Here is an 18233-nt window from a genome sequence, read left to right on the forward strand (position 1 = left end):
GAGATTATCATACCTTTTAGGACAGTCATCATGTTCACAGATCTTAAAAAAAAAAAAAACAAGAAGTGTGCTTTTAAAAAAAAAAATCTGTAAAAGATGTATCGAAAACTACTGTGTGCAACAATATATGTTACATCATCTGATGTGTATATGTAAATATAACTGGTATATAAAATACCCTTGCCAAAAATTGCCTTTTTAAGATCAGTCCGGGAGAACAGATTGCAGACTTTGCTGAAAGAAGCCTTGCTTTCTTTTGGTGAGTTTCGATAGTATTTATTGCTACTACATGGTATTTTTGTAACATTTTGATGCATAAGCAGCAGTATTTCTTTGTTGAGGGAAAACAAGCTTTTAAAGTTGAGTTTTGTGAGTTTGCTAAACGAGTGTATTACATGTTTGCCTGCAATAAACAGATTGAAGCTTAGTAATAAAGGAGTTCCTTGTCAGTCCAGTGTTCTTAAATTAAGAATTTAGGAAAAAAGGTTAATCATTTACAGTAGGTAGCGAGGACAGCAGAGACTTTAACCTGTGCCTCAGGGTCAGGGAAGTGTCTGACCTGTACACGTTGTGTTGTGACCTCCTGCCCCAGCACAGGGGCTGCTCCCAGCACCTAGTTCTCCTGGAAAGAGGAGAAGCTGCTCAGCCATTGCGTGAGCACAGGCCAAGAAGCAGCCCCAGGCTTTTAAGACTGGGGAAGAGCATTGACATGGCCACAGCAAGAGGGCTGTGAGGGAAAACTCTTGTGCCAAAAGGTCCAGAGGGAGGGAGCCCAGGCTAGCAATAGAGCAGGCAGCAGCTTTATGTTCCTCCTTCTCAGCACTGTCTGCTGCCCCGATCTCTGTTCTAGAAAACCTGTGTCTACCATGAGGCAGGTGCTTTTTCCTGTCCCTTTTCAATCTTCAGCTGTTGTGTAAAGTTAAGTTCAATGAATCTATAGTGTTCTCCAATCCTACGTGTCATTCTCCCTACATACTTTTCATGCTTTCTCTATGTTGTCACTAATAGCCTAATCAATTCCTTTTTGGTAACCATGCAAGTTAATAAATTTCCTGACCTCTACGTAACTGGTCTTTCTAGAAGAAAAGCTCTTCCAATGCACAGAAGATTCTCAGCAGCTCATAAGGCTGGGCGTCAGAGAGGATGCTGCTACGACACTACTCTGGTCAGCAATGGAATTTGTCTTCACAGCAAAAGAGGGCTTTCAGGATATTTTTTTGGGAGGGGGGTGTGGGGTGGTGGTGTGTGTATATATATATATATGAGAGAGCCAGCCCATTGTGGAATTTTACTGGAGAGAGCAGTGGATAGTTTTTACAGGCAGGGCAGGGGAGCAGCCCCATTTGTGTGGTGGCGGCCTGTTAGCGTGATGTGGAATGCCTTCAGCAACTGCTGCCAAACACTTACCTAACCACATCAGGCCTTATTTTCCCCTCTTGCTGCTCCCCCTGCCTGTTCCTTGGATTATTTTTACTGAGCAGTTAGAGGTAAAAACTGCAGTGCAGTCCATCCTGCAGGATTCTGCAACAATATGGCCATTTTGCTGTAAAAATACATGTTTTCCTGCCCTTAAATGAAGCCATAACCAGCACAAACTATGTTTATTAATGTATAACTGGCATTCTGTTTGACTTGTTGTGTTTGCTTAGCCTAAGTGCTAGGTAAGAAAAATAATGATACCACAGACTGTATTTCTTTGTTGAAACTGAGTAAATTTTTCATAACATGTAAAACCATTCTTTGTTTATCAAAGAATCAGTTACATCTAGTTCTAAGTTAACCCTTGAAAGATGAGTGAAATCTGGCATGACACAGATATAGCTTCAAAATAAATTCTTCATTGCTTTTTATAGAGGTGGAAACTGTTTATAGGACACAAAGGAAAAATAAGGAAAGGGTAAGCGACTATAATTTATGTAGTTTTAGAAAGTAACTGGGGGGAGATAACTGAGAACTCTATACAACAGAGGGATAAAACACAAGGAAGACTTATTCAAGGTTGCACAAGGATGTTTTATAAGCTGCTAACAGTCTTACACTGGAAAAGGGGACATCAATGTTAGATTTAATGAGAAACTTTCCAACAGAAAGATTTGATAGTGGAGCAGTCTGTCAAAATGGTTGTTGAATGATGATCATAAAGTGTTCAGGAAGAGATAAGGTAAAACTCTCAAGGGAGCAGTTAGTACAGAGATTAGCTAGACCTGATCCAAATCATAGACCTGGTGATGCTCTTGATGTGAGTTTTTAAAAAATAAAGTAGTGCTTTGGTTCATGCCATCGTCTCAGTTCGTATCCTCACAAGTTATCTTCTTTCAAGCCTCACCAAAAAGAAATGGCATAAATATTGTTCCTGGTCACTCTTACTGGGTAGAAGAGAAATGATGAACCTGATATTTCTTGCACTGTGAGAGCTAATTAGGAAAGTCAAGAGGAATGTATGGGAGTTTGAAATTATTTTGTTCTTCCTCTGTCTGGGGAATTACCAACTGGGCTATCTGACACTGCAATTTCCTGATGCATAATGACAGGTATTGAAAATACTGGGGATCCTGGTTCCAGGTATGACACTTTTTATTAGCTGGTAGAGGATGTAAATGCACAGCTTCTAGGGATTAAATTTGCTAGGGGTCTTCTAGTCCTGATTTCAGTTATTCTGCATACTGCAACAATAGCCAAAATTGTTGATTTGGGTCTTGCTCTGCTGTTTTTACAATGAGTTTTTGTCTTTTGATGGGAACAGTTAAAATGAAACTAGAGAAGAGGAACTAAAAAAATGTTGTTAACCATATTTGTCTGATTAACAGGGGAACAAAGCTTACATTGCAGAATAACCTTTGCTTTTTTGTGGTCCAAGATAGCCCAAAAGCCTGTCAGCACTGTTTTAGTCTTGCTTTGATTTATGGCTAGCTACGTAGCCCTCGAGGAGCTGTTCTCTTGAAAGGGGAGTGATAGGCTTAAGGGATGCTGTGGTTTTATATTCAGTTTCTCTTGACCATATCTCTCACAAGGTTGGTTAGGAAAGAGCAGCACAGCCCATGCATGAGGATTGCCTTGAGGCATCTTCAAGAGGGAAGTGGAGCCAGCTTTTGAGCTGACACAGTGGGTTTAGCAATTCAGCCCTCTCCTCAGGCTGCTATTGAAAAGTCTATGGAGCTGTTTTCAAGAGAAAGGGGGATAAAGAGCACTGCATCTGAACAGCAACAGTGCCATTGGAAAGACAGGATAGGCAACTGAGTTTACATTTACCAAGGGAAGATATAAGAATCACAAGACATAAAGCAGCAAAGAATGAGGGTGGTGAATGGAGCTAGGTTATACAAGAGAACTGTTTAATTGGAAATGTTAATTGGATATTAAGACAATGCATGCAGCAAATTCTATTTAAATACTTTGGTTATAGTTAGTTTAGAAAATAATTAGAAACTATGATGATAGATGATTTAAAAGTCATAGGCTAGGTAGTGTTGCACCCCTTTATTACTGGAATTCAAGGCCAGGTTAGATACACTTTGGAGAGGAGTGATCTAGAAGTCACACTTGTTACGTGGATTGGAATTACTTTGGCTTTTCCCACAAGACATTTTGAGGCAATTGGGTTTTAGGCATCATCTCCTATAACTTCAGCAGAGAGAGCCTCTAATAATTTGAAAAAAACCCTGGGTTTTGTTTCATACTATCAAGGCCTGGTGCATACTGCAGTATGTGTACGTAGAAGGTCATTGAATGCTTCTTCAAATTAATGCATTTGGCTTTCAGGAAATAAAAAATGGAGGAGAAACCAAAGCTATGTTGTTTTTTTTTTTTTTTCTGAACAGATGTTTTACTAATTATGTGCATAATTTTAACACTTAATTGAGGGAAGGACTCCTTATGCTTATATTATCAGAAATTACTGAATTGTCCAGAATTTGCAGTCAGTGATACAGGAGTTCATTGCAAGTCTTTCAAAATTCAGATTACATGTGCAATTTATATACTAAGGTTTACTTGCATCTCAAGCATATTTTAAAAGCTGTTAAAATGCCAAAATTCAGGCTATGCATAAAACATTCTTTTACTATGTTTGCTTTATGATACAATCTTTAATGGGTAACTGCACACCCTGTTTAAGCCAAAACCCAATCTAATTTACAGCCGTGTTTTGGTACAAAACATATTCAGATTCTATCTTTCTCTACATGTGTCTACCTGTATTCTCCCTGTCTTTTGGAGGCAATAAAGAGATGTGGAAGATTGATGGAATACAGGTTTATAGATACAATTAGGTGAAATGAAGGGTGTAGTGTATTTTGGTTTGGTTTATTTGATGTGCATATCTCTATCCCTCATAATCCAAGGTTGTAACATCTTGGTTTTCTAACCATTCCAGTAATCCAAGGCCTTGTTTTGAGGGAATGTACTACAGTGAACTGAAGGGTAGAAGGTTGCTTCAAACTAAGTGCTTAAGTTCAGAATTGTTTCTTTTTACATGGTCTTCTCTACGTATGGCTGAACACACGACTAACAGCAGCATTTATTTCCTGCCAGTAGATTCCTTCTGCTGTGGGTCTTTTCTCATCTTTGGTCTCTTGCAGGGGCTAATATTGACGCAGCACTATATAACAAAACACTAGACACTTCATTGATGTCTCCGTTACTGATCCTAGTAAAATAATTGTTGGGGATTTTTTTTTTTTTTTGAGAGGCCTTTTCTTCAGTAAACTTTTTGTCTTTCTCTTTGCAGATTTCAAGCATGTGTTTATTTTGCATCTGTCTTTCAAGCTATGTCATGTGGTATCCATTACTTAGCATCTGTGTTCATGGCTGTTACTCCTAACTTTGTATGTGGGATCCCTGGAAATGTGAGTAGTGTGCTTTTCTTCAACTCCTCTGAATCAAGTATAGAGGACATCTGGACACTATGGACATCAACAGAAAATTATATTGTAGTCCAGCTGGAAAATGGAGAAGTTTGGGAACTTAATCAATGCAGCAGGTCCAAACGAGAAGTCAGTTTGGATCTGGCATATGAATACAAAGGCAACAAGTCCATATTTTCTTGTTCTGATGGATTTCTCTATGATGATACAAAGTGGAGGAGCACTGTTGTTACACAGTGGGATCTGGTCTGTGACCGAGAATGGCTTGCAAAATTAATCCAGCCTACATTCATGCTTGGAGTCTTGATTGGAGCAGTGATTTTTGGTGACATTGCTGACAGGTAAAGTGCCATCCTCTGAAAATTGTAGCTTCAGGCTGCAGTAAATCCAAATGTATCTACCTGTTTTGATGATTTCATTTATTGTGTATTCAGAATTCAAGAGGTTTGGATATTGGTTTATTCGCATGTGTTTAACTCAATTTCTTTTTCTGATAGCAAGTACTAATTTTAAAATGTATTTGCAAATAATTTGCTTTCAGATTCCCCCCCTTATATTATCCATTGTTCTAGGCCTTGGTCCCTCAAATTGCCCTGTGCAGCTAATGTTTGCCCATTGGTTTGTGTTTTTTTACAGGAATAGCAATAGTTAGTAGTAATATCAACAGTAAAACCTGGGAGATTTTCACCATGGTTTCCATGTGGAGAGATTCCTCATGGAAACAGATTTTTATTTCTGGATATGATAAACAGCTAAAGGGCTACTTGAAGGTTAAAAATGTGTTTTAAAAGCACAAATTTCCTAACAGCTGTCATGAATACAGCTCGGTGGGGCTGAAGCAAAAGCTTGGAGGGTTTGATCGGGCCCCGCATTCTTAAAATAAACACCCATACACAATTTTTCCTTGATGTACAATTGTAGTTTTCCCCGAGGGGTTCGCTTAAACTTCAGTCTCTTCAAGGTTCGTTCAGATAGGAGGAAAAATGGTCATCAGCGAGCTGTGGCTGTAGTTTCACTTATTTAGCAGCACACAGAGTTCTGTTTGAGTATGAGGAGAGTCAGTCTGTGGAGGGAATCAACCCCAGCAGTGCCTTGTTCACGGTGCCAAGACTGTCCTCCAGCCCTCGCCCCCCAAAACGTCCTCCCTGGGTGTTTGATCAGATCATGCAGAGATCCAGCATGAGAGCTGGCCTCAGAAGCAACACTGAGATCCTGCATGTACATCTGTATGCTCCTGCTTCTCTGTTTTCTCTCTCAGCGCAAACACGTCTTCCTACCTCAGAAGAATGCTTAGCCGTGTCCCTCTAGCCATATGAGAAGCAAACGCCTAAGTTGTACTTGGTTTTGTCTCAGGCAGTTTGTGTACCTGTGTTTGCTGTGAAGGCTGGTTTAGTGTTACATATCTCTAGAAAGGAGCTTGTTCATTAATAGCTCCGTCAGGTGGAGGGTGAAGTTTTATCCCACAGCTAACAGTATAAGCAGAAAAAGGAGATCAAGCATGTTGTTTTCTCATTTTCCTTCACTCATGCTGTGGTGTGACAGAAACATGGGAATGCAAAAGTAAATATGATCTCTTTTTAATTGGGCTTTTAGAACACATGGAGTCAATCCTGCCTCTTGATCCAAGGCTTTGTAAAATTGTATTTAATGCAAATTCAGAATATAATGCCAACATTTGTTCTGCATCCCTTTAAATAATTCATAGCTTTATTAATTAATATTTAGACATAATTTATGTTTATGATCTTCTTGTTCTCATTTCCATTAATTCAAGCCATGGACAGTCAGTTAAGATAATACACACATTCTGAGTTGCAGATTTACTATAGACTTTACAGCTGAAAGTTATTTTCTGACACATCCTGGCTTGTGGGAATTAAATTTGTGGGTTCCTCCCATTCCCAATTAACAGATGTCCAAGCAGAAGAGATCTGACAAACTTGCTGGGATCTCTTCTGGCAGAGACCAAATGTGCATGACTCCAGGTCAAGGCTGGAGAAAAACAGGAGGGCACTGGAAAGAACTATGCTGTGTGGCTGTTTGGACTACACCTCCCATTTACAACATCACTTTCCGGGGTTGTTTTCATGTAATACCTAATACAGGTGGGGGGGTGGAGAAAAAAAAAAAAGAAAGGAGGACAAATGAGCCCCTTTTCCTGAAAGTCCTCCAACTCTCTGGCTAAACATAATATCCACGTCTGTGAAAAGCTGTTCACAATGGAGTAGGTAATAAGAGTCCAAGACAATATTATCAGGGAAGAAAAATGATTCTGCCCATTTTGTATTACAGAACATTGGTAGACAAAATATAACGAATCCTCTAGGGTGTTGTGTATATATACTGCAGGTTTCTGTGTTTTCTCCTCAGATGAGCTTCTTATTGATAGCATGTGCTAAATTGTATGGGGTCTTATGACTCTGCTTGACTTTCTCCCTGACACAGAGGAAGAAGATAAACAAGAAGAAGTTCCTTTTTATTAAATGCCCTACTTTTAGACTGGAAATTACTAGGTTGTTGATGAGCAGCTAGTATTAGACGTGATTCTTTTTTTTTTTTTTTCCCTGCTAGTATACTAGATTCCTGGATTTCTGTGTTTGTATATGCATGTATGCGTGCTGTGATGCAATCACCAAAATCAGGAAAACTATGTAATTTATTAGAGAACTCAAGTTTAAATGACTGGACAAAGGTATGTTACAAAACTTTCGTTACTATCCAAGTTGGTTGTTACTTTCGCAAGAGATAGCATATGCTGTCACAGCTAACCTTTTTTAGAAATTATTAACTAGATGTTACTTAATATAAAATATCTGAAAAAGGGAGTCTTGCCTTTTGTCTTCATAAATAAGACAGAGTAAATTTGCTGATTAGTTATGTAGAAATTGAACTTGAAACTGGAGGTGGGCATATGTAATGCACGCGTCTGCACTTTGCTTCCGGCCAAAAATTGTGGAACGTAAGTTTTGTCCATAGGAGCTTACTTTTTCCTGAGTTTTGTTGGAATTACTGAAAAATTAATACAGGTAACTAAGCCTGGTTTCTCTGAGTGACAGCATTAAGTACAGTATTTCCAGACTCACTTCCAGATAAGGTCTCTGGAGTTAGAGGTGTGTTTTAAGAGAATGTTTGTGGTTACTCGTGATTTTGTTTCTGCTTGATTTGCAGACTGGGAAGACAGCGTGTCATATGGTTCACAAGTGCTGGTCAGTTTGTATTTGGCATCGCAGTGGCCTTCACATTTGATTACTACAGTTTCGTGATTGTGCGCTTTCTCCTTGCTATGGTAAGAGAGGATGTTCACCCCAGCTCTTTTTATGTCATTTGCAACCCCTTCTCAGGAAAACCTCCCTTTTGTTATTATTTCCTCCCCTAATTCATTATTCTAAAGCCCCCTCTGTTGCACTTATTTCAGCAGAGCAGGGAGAGTCTGAATGTTCTTGGACAACAGCACTTTTCCTCTTTGAATTAATAGAAAGCATCTTTATGAAGCAGTGTTTGGTACTTCCTCCATCCCAACCTCTGCTGGACTGGTAATTAAATACCAAGTGTGAGCAGCACACTCTGGTTTCTGCATTGACGCTGCCATTGCCTTTCTCCTGATGGTTAGAAAGGGAGTATAATTTTCTTTAGAATACCCCAAACTGTAATAAGTATGATTTTTATCCCTGCTCTTCAGTGATGGAGGAGACGTGCATTTTCTCTTCCATGCACCTCTTTGGTCTTCTAAGTGACATCTGAAACACTAAATACATAGGTAGATATGTGTAACACCTAGATGTTTATACTTAAGTGTATTCCAGTATATGTGTTTATGCATATCCATACACATACTTTTACATATGTGTATGATATATATATCAAATACCTGATATGTTTCCAGTTTTTATATATAGTAACCAATTTGAAGTAACTATTTTACATCCAAACGTATAACATTTCATTATATAATGCATAAAGAAATTGGAATGCTATCACAGGGCAAATTATGTAACTTAAAGTAGGTGAGAAATTTGAAAATAATCACATAATTTCTTTTGCATTGCTGACAGTGCATTAGTCAAGACAGGCCCTTGTACCTGGAGCTCCCTTTGGAGCTCAGAAGGTTTTCCTAGAAGGAAAAACTGCATGGGCATTTCAGCCTAGAACAGCGAGATGAACAGGAGTCCTTCTACTGACTCCCTTGGTGGTTGATGCTAGGGACTGTGGTAGTTTATAAAAGCAAAAAGCTCTGACCAGACTGATACTCTGGGCTTTAACTGCCCGCTGGGACTGATTTGCAAGATGCAGGTCTAAAGCTCTAGCCCTGTGCCACTGAGATCAGCGCAGCTTTCCTGTCAGGTTCAGTGCATTCAGAATCAGGAATTATTAACAGGAATAGTTTTAACCAGAAAAACTGATTAATAAAAACAAAATATATTGGAATATTTTTTTAGCTTAGATTTTCTAGCTGTGCTTTGAAATGTTTTGAGATACTAAGAGTTTGACTGTTGCTGAAGACATTGAAGTATATGTATATTCTCAATAATATATGTCTATGCAGTGGAGAAATACTATAATGCAGAACATGCCAGTAATTGCATTCACTAGATAACATATGAGAACTTATACCCATATGTATGAGATTGTCTCCCAACGTTGTAAAAATTTGATTAATAAGATAATTTACAAGAGTGTGGAAGGTAATTCTCAGTAAATTTGCAGTTCCCTGACATACAGATTATTAATAGTCTACATAAGAGCCAAGGTCAAGTTTTTCAGAAGTGGCGATTACTTCAGGGGACCTAATTTTCCCGAGCATCCAGTTTGCAATGTCATTCAGGGACCTGATTTTTGGAGGTGAAGCACTTAGTGACATCAGCAAATTAGGCTCTTCAGGTGCCTCTTTCTGGCTCTCCCCTACTACAGAGAAGCATCCAAAATCACTTCACGTTTTTAAATGTGGTGTCCGAGCAGCGTGAAGGTTTAAGTGAACTTTTCCTCCAGCTGATTTGTTTTCAGGGTTGCTTTTTTTCTGTCGGTGCGGGACGTGCCACTGCGGTGGCAATTAAGCATACGCAAATGTGGAACGCTGTTAGCTGTTTGTTTTTACTGCTGTTGCACAAAGAGAGCAGATACAAACCTCACTCTTCTGGTGTTTGTTTTTTTTTCTCTCCCCCACCCGCTCCAGGTTTCAAGCGGCTATCTGGTTGTGGCGTTTGTTTATGTGACTGAATTTGTTGGCATTAAAGCACGAACCTGGGCTTCTATGCATGTCCATGCTTTTTTTGCTATGGGAATTATGATTGTGGCACTCGTGGGATTTTTGGTTCGGACCTGGTGGGTCTATCAGATATTTCTCTCCATAGCGACTCTTCCCTTTGTCTTGTGCTGCTGGATGCTCCCAGAAACACCTTTTTGGCTCCTTTCAGAGGAAAGGTATGATGATGCACAAAAAGTAATTAATATAATGGCAAGATGGAATAAAGTCAGCACCCCCTTCAAGGTTTCTGAACTGCGCTCAGTCCAACAAGATGATCTAGTCGGTGGCAGAATGGGTGACAATGACGCGTCCTCAACAAAGAAGCACAACATCTTAGATCTGTTTTGTAATTGGCACATTGCAAGAAGGACCATCACAGTCTGGCTGATCTGGTTCACTGGGAGCTTGGGGTATTATGTCTTCTCCCTCAGTTCCGTCAGTCTAGGAGGCAATGAATATTTAAATCTCTTTCTCATAGGTAAATATTTTTGTACTTTATTCTGTTTATGACAGAATTAGAATATAAAATTTGGAAATGTTCAGAGATTTGGCAGCTCATTTCTTTTAACTGTCCATTTAATTATGAACCTTGTTCAGAAAGTTTCTTGGTAACTCATTGTGAAGTTGAATAATGCAGGAGGAGTATCATACGCTCAAAATCTCACTGTTTCTGGGGAAAAAAAAGATAATTTAAAATTTTGTGGTGTACAAAATTCTTCTCTGTTTGTCTTTTGTGATTGCAAAGCCATATTCTGCTTGTCTCTTCTTTGCCTTGTAAGCATATAATAGTTCCACAGGAACACCAAGGGATGCAGGCCAGCAATGCAAAATTTGCACGGCTCTGTTAAAGGCACAAACTACAAAAATGAGAGGAGAAAAAAAATCCTTTATTCAATTACAGTCATGATATATTAAGTCAGGCTGTGAAGAAATACAGATTTGTAGTTCTCAGAAGCGAGTAATTTTAGTTTTCTCAAAAGTATATTTTTAATTTAGTTGTATTCATTTAATATTGTTGGTCTGACTGTAATCTTCCTCTGGTACGTAAGTTGTTTGTAAAGGTGGCTCAGTGCACTCAAAGCCTCATCCAGCGTGTGTTAAGATCAGTGGAAATATTCCATTGACTTCAGAAGACTCTAGATGGGGCAGGCAGCTCTGAGCCAGCAAAGAATTAAATCATGTGCTCTGCTTTATGCAACTGAGTGCTCTCAGTGAAGTGAATGTGACTGTTCATGTACATAAATGAGCACACAGAAGAACTGGGGCTCTCGGGAAGCGTGTTGGTGTTGTCAGTGTGTTGTAGCGCATTGACACATTGAAGAGTGGGTACTAGTATTGCACAGGTAACTGAACTGTTACGGTGGAGTACAATGTGTAAATTACCGTATCCACCTCTTCCAGAATATTTTAGCAGACTAACAAACACTCAGTAATTGCAACTTGCTTTTACCAACACAAACCCAAAAGACTGTTTTCTGATAAGTGTATTGACATACTACACATGCTGAGTAAAGGAATGCAGTGTATTTGTTCAGGGCTGTATCTTATGTACTTCTCGGATTATATATTGGATGTAGTGGCACTTTTCACGAGCAAGTTGGTTTAAAACATGTCTGAACTGGCTTAGGCTCAGTATAATTTGTCCATGGGCAAATCATGTTTACACAGGGTTTGTGAACAGTCCTAGCCAAAGGGCAGTTCCTTTAGAGCTGCAGAAGTTTTTCTTTGGAAAGAGACGATCTGCGTAAGAGTGGGATGTTGTAAGCAGCTGCTCCCTTTTTAAAGGGGAAGAGAGAAGGCTGGAAGCGCACTCAGAAAACTGTACCTGGAGAGACCTTGCTTGCCTTTCATGCTGGGGTGATTTGGGGCTGAAGCAGGGGAGGTGCCTATGGCTCCAGTTCTGTGCCCAGGTGGGAGCTGGCAAATCCTGAGAGATGTGTAGGTGTGACACTAGCGCTATTCCTTGTGGCACGCTTAAGCTGCCCGTGTGAAAATAGTTGAAGCAGAAGAGCAGTGAATGGAGAGCTTTCCCTCACAAGTGCCAGTGTCATAAAAGCAGAACCATGACCTTGCTGTTTTCTGTAATTTTCCATCCTCAAACAGAACTGGAGCTGCTCTGTGTTGTGAAACCTGTTTCCCTTCTCCATCCCCTACTGCGGTATTTTAAGCCGTGTTTTCTGCCTTCTGTTGCCATTTCTGTTACCAAATGAACTAGCCCAACACACTGTTTGTCTCTAGACATCACTTATTTATTACCCCCTAGATTAAATTAATCCTCATAAAGAGGAAGTTATAACATGAATATGTGTAACCATGACATAAAACGAAATAATTTCATACTGACAGGTGCTGTGGAGTTGCCTTGCTATATCATTGCTTGCATTGCGATGGACAAACTGGGAAGGAGAAACACACTCATTCCGTTCCTTATTTTAAGTGCACTGATCTGTGTTTTAATTATGTTCATACCTCAGGTTAGTCACGTATTTGTGCAAGTGTTCCTATAGTAGAAATTGATTTGAAAGGCTCTTAAGTCTGTAGATGCAGGTGCTCTTTCTAAATCGTAAAGTTGATTGAAGGCTTTTTTTACATTGCAGCTGCCAGTCTAAGATTTCTGTATTTTCAGTGCAGGTTTCACTATCATTGCTGGAGTCACATGTAAAATGTTCCCAGGGCTTCAGTGAACTAGGACTGGTAAAAGTGATATGGACACTAGTTACCTGCTGAGAGTGATTTTTAAAAAAGCAAGCAAGAAGTATTGCTTATTGTTTAAAGAAGGGTCTCAACTTTTGAAGGATTTAAATTAATTTTGGAACAGTGTTATTTTCTGATGACTTATTTCTGTGCTCTCTTCCAACAGGATTTTAATATATTAATTATCTTAGCAAATATGGCTGGAAAATTTTCAATAGGTGTGGCATTTGGCCTTATATATCTCTACACGGCAGAACTGTACCCAACAATTGTAAGGTAAGAACTTTTGCTGGCTATGTGTTTTTCATTACTTTGCTGTTATTTCCTTTCCTTCGTTACGCTCTTGTGCCAGATCGAGTGACTCTTGGCATCAGTGGCGGTGGTCTGAAAGACTTGGGATGGGATGAGTTCTTCAGCTGTTTCGGAGCTGTCTGGTGTTTGGCTGTACCATAATTCTTTGTTTATTTTTCATCCCATGTGCATTGATTGGTTTCATCAGGGAACTAGAAGAATACTTTCTTAAACATTATTTATGCCCTTCTTAAAAGTCACGATTGTTCATCCTGTGGTCTATGTTGAATGATGATTATCTTTTTAATCTTACTGCAGGAGCAGATGAATTTCACTACAATATAAATTTACATTGGTGTAGCAATAGCTTCCTAGTGTAAGTGTCATAAGACATATTCTACTGATGTTTTAAGTGCTTGTGCATTTCTAATTGTTTCCTTTATCTGCCAGAATTCTTATCAAAGTCTTGGTTTTATGTGTAGGTCACTTGCTGTTGGAAGTGGAAGCATGATGTGCCGTGTAGGTAGCGTGGTTGCTCCTTTCTGTGTATATTTGAGAAGTATTTGGATTTTCATGCCACTTGTAAGTATTTATTTCAGTGATGAATGTTCCTGGTTTTGAAAAGGTGTATGTGTCGCTTAATTTCCTTTTCAACATAAAAGTTCAGCTTTAGGTTCCTGAGAAATCAAGTGAACCATTCTTGTTCTACATTTTAAGTCTCAAAGATTAGCACTTTGTATAGTTAAAAATATGCAGCTAAAGCAAAAGGGAGACTGCGAGTCACTGAAATGATCTGAAATGTTTTTATGATGGAAGACACAAAAATACTTATGCACTGAATCCTAATATAAAATTGATAAAAATATTTTCCATAAAGATGTACTTCATCTACCATGTAACGTTTAGGAAGGGTCTGACTTTTATCTGCTGGCCTAGCGGTTCTTGACCATGCTCCTGATTTATTCTTACCCTTTTTCAAAGGAATGGTTCTTCTATTCTTGGAATTCACCATGGGTGGCTGTTTTTTCTTATATTATTCTGTAACGTTTTCCATGGGAGATTGCATCTTTGGAATAGCCTTCTAAAAGATCAAGACTGTCTTCCGCTTACTATACTTGGTCTTCACAGCTGTCCAAAAGCTCCCTTTTTGTGTTTTTCATTTACAAGAGCTGAACAAAACAATTAATGAGATAAAAAAAAAAGGAGAAGCAGATGGTATATCGGTGAGGTTCACTGTGACAACCAACAAAACCTTGGATTCATTAACCACATTCTACTTGTAGGCAACTCCAGGTCATGCTACCATTAGGTGGCATTTTCCTTCTACCACCAAAGGAAACAGATGGGACCGTTCCTTTGTGGACTTTGGGCATTTTGTCTGCATTATGTAGCTTCAGATCACTTTTGACAAAATATTCTATTTCCTCCTCAGAGATTAATCCCGTTTCTTTGTTACATTTCTGTTATGAAGCATTTGCTACTTAAAAATGTTGCAGCTATTCAATCCCTTTTTTTCTCCTGAAGGGTAATTCATGCCCATATATGTAAACATAGAAGGAATTAGAAAGCTTATATTAAAGCCTTAAATAGAGAAGAGTTTATTAGTGATTTAAAAACAGAGTTCTTTCAGAATGCCTTTAGAATTCACTGACTAGCACACCAATGTTCTATGTAGATTTTACATGTCAGAAGGTGAAAATATAATGGGATGTGGCTTTAACCTGGATTCTTCCTCTAATTTTGTCTACCACATTGGAATTTCCTGACAAAGTGGCACTAGGTTCTTTTGATTCTGCAACCATAAAATCTTCAATTATAGATTATAGAGATTGGCTTCAGAGAATTCTTGGGAACTTGTTTCGTTATTGAAATTAATTACTTTCAGTTGTTTTGGATTAAAATTAAGAGGATGAAAGAGACCACAAATTAATTTATTCCCTCAAGCTCCTAAAAACTGTTTTCTTTCTTAATAATGGCCCCATAAAAAAAGAAGATATCACCCCAGAAAAGACAAAGAAACATTTGCACAATAGAGCGATCATGGGAGAACATCCTTTCTCTCTTGTCAGTGTTTTGCCTTACTGTTCGAGATAAGCTTTATCTTTGCAGAAGTGCTGCAGTTAAACCACAGATGGGGAATGCTCAAACGTGCTGGAGAGCAGTGCAAATGGCAGTATAAACAGAGGAATTAGTTCAGCTATGAACAACTCTCAGTGTACAAAAAGTATCCACAGTATTCGTAGAGCTGAGTAGCAGCTTACAATGAATGTTTTCATTATTAACTCCTATTATAGAACACTTGTCAGTTTATTAAAGAGGCTTGCCTTGAGTTGGAGCATAGCGTGCCAAGTCTCGGGTCACGTAAGTGCTTTGGAATGGAAATGAAATGGATTACATCTGTAAGTAAACTGATATACAGCATGTTGATCTAGTGTATACACCACACATCACTGTCAGGCAGTTACTAGTGCTGTTTGTTTGACAGTCTGCCTCACGTACAGTTACGCCACCTGTGCGTAATGCCAGCATCTCATCTGAATGCCTATAAACCTTGAATAGCTTGCCAAGCATGTTTTTCATGCGACAACTTTCTAGAAAACTTAAAGTAAAGCAACTGCTTCATGTATAACCTATTTCTGTTTCTCAGCTGTTAAGAATTATGTTACAGTAGCCCTTTAATAGACTTGATATTTCTCTCAGATAAACCATAAATTATAAATTGAAAAAACCTCCACTGAGGTAATTTGAATGCAAATTCCTGGGTCTAATACTGGTGGGTTTTCAGGAAAAAAATTAACTCTTTTTTTTTTTTCTGAATTAGGAATTTTGTAAGTGAGAGCACATTTTAGATTGGTTCAGAGCCATCAGATGTGGATATAAATATAAAGAGCAGACTAGAATAACCATTTGTTCTCATAAGTAGAAGTATTTTTTTTGTAGGGATAATTAATTCAAATTACCTTTTGTTCTAGACTAAATATATTAAGCCTTGGTCTTAGACCACTGTGAAATTAAAATTGTTGCTCCAAGAAGGGTGGAGGACATATAAAATATGGTGGTAAATATTTTTTTGAAGTTTTTTATGGTAGCTGTTAGAAGCTGCTGGCTGTGCTGAAGTGTTGGGAGTACTTTGAGAGTTTGCCTAAGCAGAAAGTCAGATTTCAAATTAAGATCCTGAAAAAGCCATGTATTTAAGCAGGTACTCCTCTCAAATTAACTTCAAGCTTAAACATACTTACGTATTTTGTACAATAGTACACTTGAATCCATAAGCATTTAACTCACTGACTGTATCAGAAGAATGTTTTCTGATGATGAATTATATATGTAAAATAGTACATACATACAAAATGTACACACTTGTTATGAGCTGACAAAGAGCTAAATGAGGTCAGATGCCTATGAAGAAGTATGCCGAGATCAGACTGCAAAAAAACTTGCTTCGAGTAAATGTGAGTAACTTCATTGATAAGTATGGTTACTGCACCTGAAAAGGCAGATGATATATGGGAAGTCCTTTCATTAATATACTGTGACTTATTTGTTTTATATTCTGCCTTTCCTAGGAAATAACTGGAAAATGCTTTGTAGGGTGAGGGGAAGGGAAACCTACTGAATTAGTCAGCATGCAAGAGCTTCCACATTGGAAAAAAAGGGAAAGCAACACATGATGGAATAGAGTTAAGAGAGCTGAGATGAAAAGGCAGGAAAGTAGGTGCTGTGTACGCTTACAGAATAGGGAAAATTCTCAGGGGAATAAGAGGTAGGTTCATGAGGAAGGGAAACGTGAGAAGAATGCAAAGTGCCTGAAAGACTAACTGAAAGAGAAGACACATGTACTCAAAGCACACTGTGCTGCTTTAACCTTGTTCTGTTGGGCATCAGTAGTGACCCTGTTCTCACAAACTCCAAAAGTATGGTTGTCTGTAAGCCTCAATAGCCTTTACAGCCTTCAGTCTCCCCCATTATAAACTTATGACAGCCTAAAGGATGTACATAAGAGAGGTTACTGTGGAATAGCTCCCATGTGTCAATTCGTCCTGTCTTGCCATGGCAGAAAATCACATTTTCATGGTGGAGAAGAGTTTTAACACTGAGAATTGAGATTCTAATATTTTGGAATATGTTTTTAAATATCACTCCTGCCACATGTAAATATGTCTACAAGAATTTCCCTCGTTTGTCACACGGGACCATTTCATCTGGTCCAATTTGTGCTAGCATGTTTTGAAGTATCTTCTATGATATGAGCTTGACTTTTATTTTCCCTGTAGTATTCAACAGTATTTTGCTTCATTTTTTATTTTGTCCACCTCTGTGTTTAATGCAAATGCAAGAGGAGTGTATGCAACAGTATGAATTTAGCTTCTCAGAAGTGTGCTAGAGACAAACTGTCCACTTCTTTTGGAGGGCAGGGGAAGCAAAAGCAGCATGATGCATGAAAATAGCACTCGCTGTTCGAGGTTACAGTGGAGAATTCCAATTCTAAAGCACTTTTCTGACTTAAAGAGAAAGTCTGGCTGAGCTGCAGATGGTAGCTGGCCAGTTCTTGTCTCGAGTTCTGTGTGAGAGACATCGACACAGTAATTCCAAATGTTCTCTGTCACACTTGGAAAGAAAATATTAAACAGGACAGACCTGAGAATCAGCGCAGGGCAAGATAAGGGTAATACAGTATCAAAGCACACAGTCATTGAGGGTAGGGAGGCTCTTCAGAGGGATCTGAATAGGCTGGATCAATGGGCTGAGTCCAACGTATCAAAGCGCACAGTCATAAAATGGAAAAATACTGAGGCCAGGCATGACGTACCGGGTGGAAGCATTTCCATCATGAGAGACTTGGGTCGTTTATAACCTGGCGTTGGAAGAATGTCCAGGTTTTAATGCCATTCTGTACTTCAGGGGAGGGAAGTGTGAATTGTTCTCATTGAACAAGACAGAGATGAAGGGAAAGGATACTCCTGGAGCATACGTGTGCTTCTGTACCTACCCCACATGATCCTGATCCTTGCACAGAAATAAGCTGTCGTTATGGAACTGTGTACACCATGGACAAATCCAGAATGTGATCCCACTGCAAATGCCAGTGGATGCCTGCACCCCAAACAGCAATTTGAAACTGAGTTTAGCAAAATATTCCTGCT

At 38.9% G+C, this 18233-nt stretch overlaps 1 protein-coding gene across 1 annotated transcript in view; it reads left to right on the top strand.

Moving 5' to 3' along the window:
* Positions 1-4721: 4721 nt before the first annotated feature.
* Positions 4722-18233, top strand: part of SLC22A16 (solute carrier family 22 (organic cation/carnitine transporter), member 16) — a 14366-nt gene continuing 854 nt past the window's right edge. Inside the window, exons 1-6 of the mRNA XM_010156516.1 lie at positions 4722-5203; positions 8031-8148; positions 10033-10582; positions 12451-12578; positions 12965-13074; positions 13572-13671. Of these exons, the coding sequence (XP_010154818.1) occupies positions 4767-5203; positions 8031-8148; positions 10033-10582; positions 12451-12578; positions 12965-13074; positions 13572-13671 (1443 nt within the window). The 5' untranslated portion in view covers positions 4722-4766. The remainder of the gene's footprint in view (positions 5204-8030; positions 8149-10032; positions 10583-12450; positions 12579-12964; positions 13075-13571; positions 13672-18233) is intronic.

Source organism: Eurypyga helias, unplaced genomic scaffold (assembly GCF_000690775.1).
Source record: "Eurypyga helias isolate BGI_N326 unplaced genomic scaffold, ASM69077v1 scaffold2778, whole genome shotgun sequence".
NCBI lineage: Eukaryota > Metazoa > Chordata > Aves > Eurypygiformes > Eurypygidae > Eurypyga > Eurypyga helias.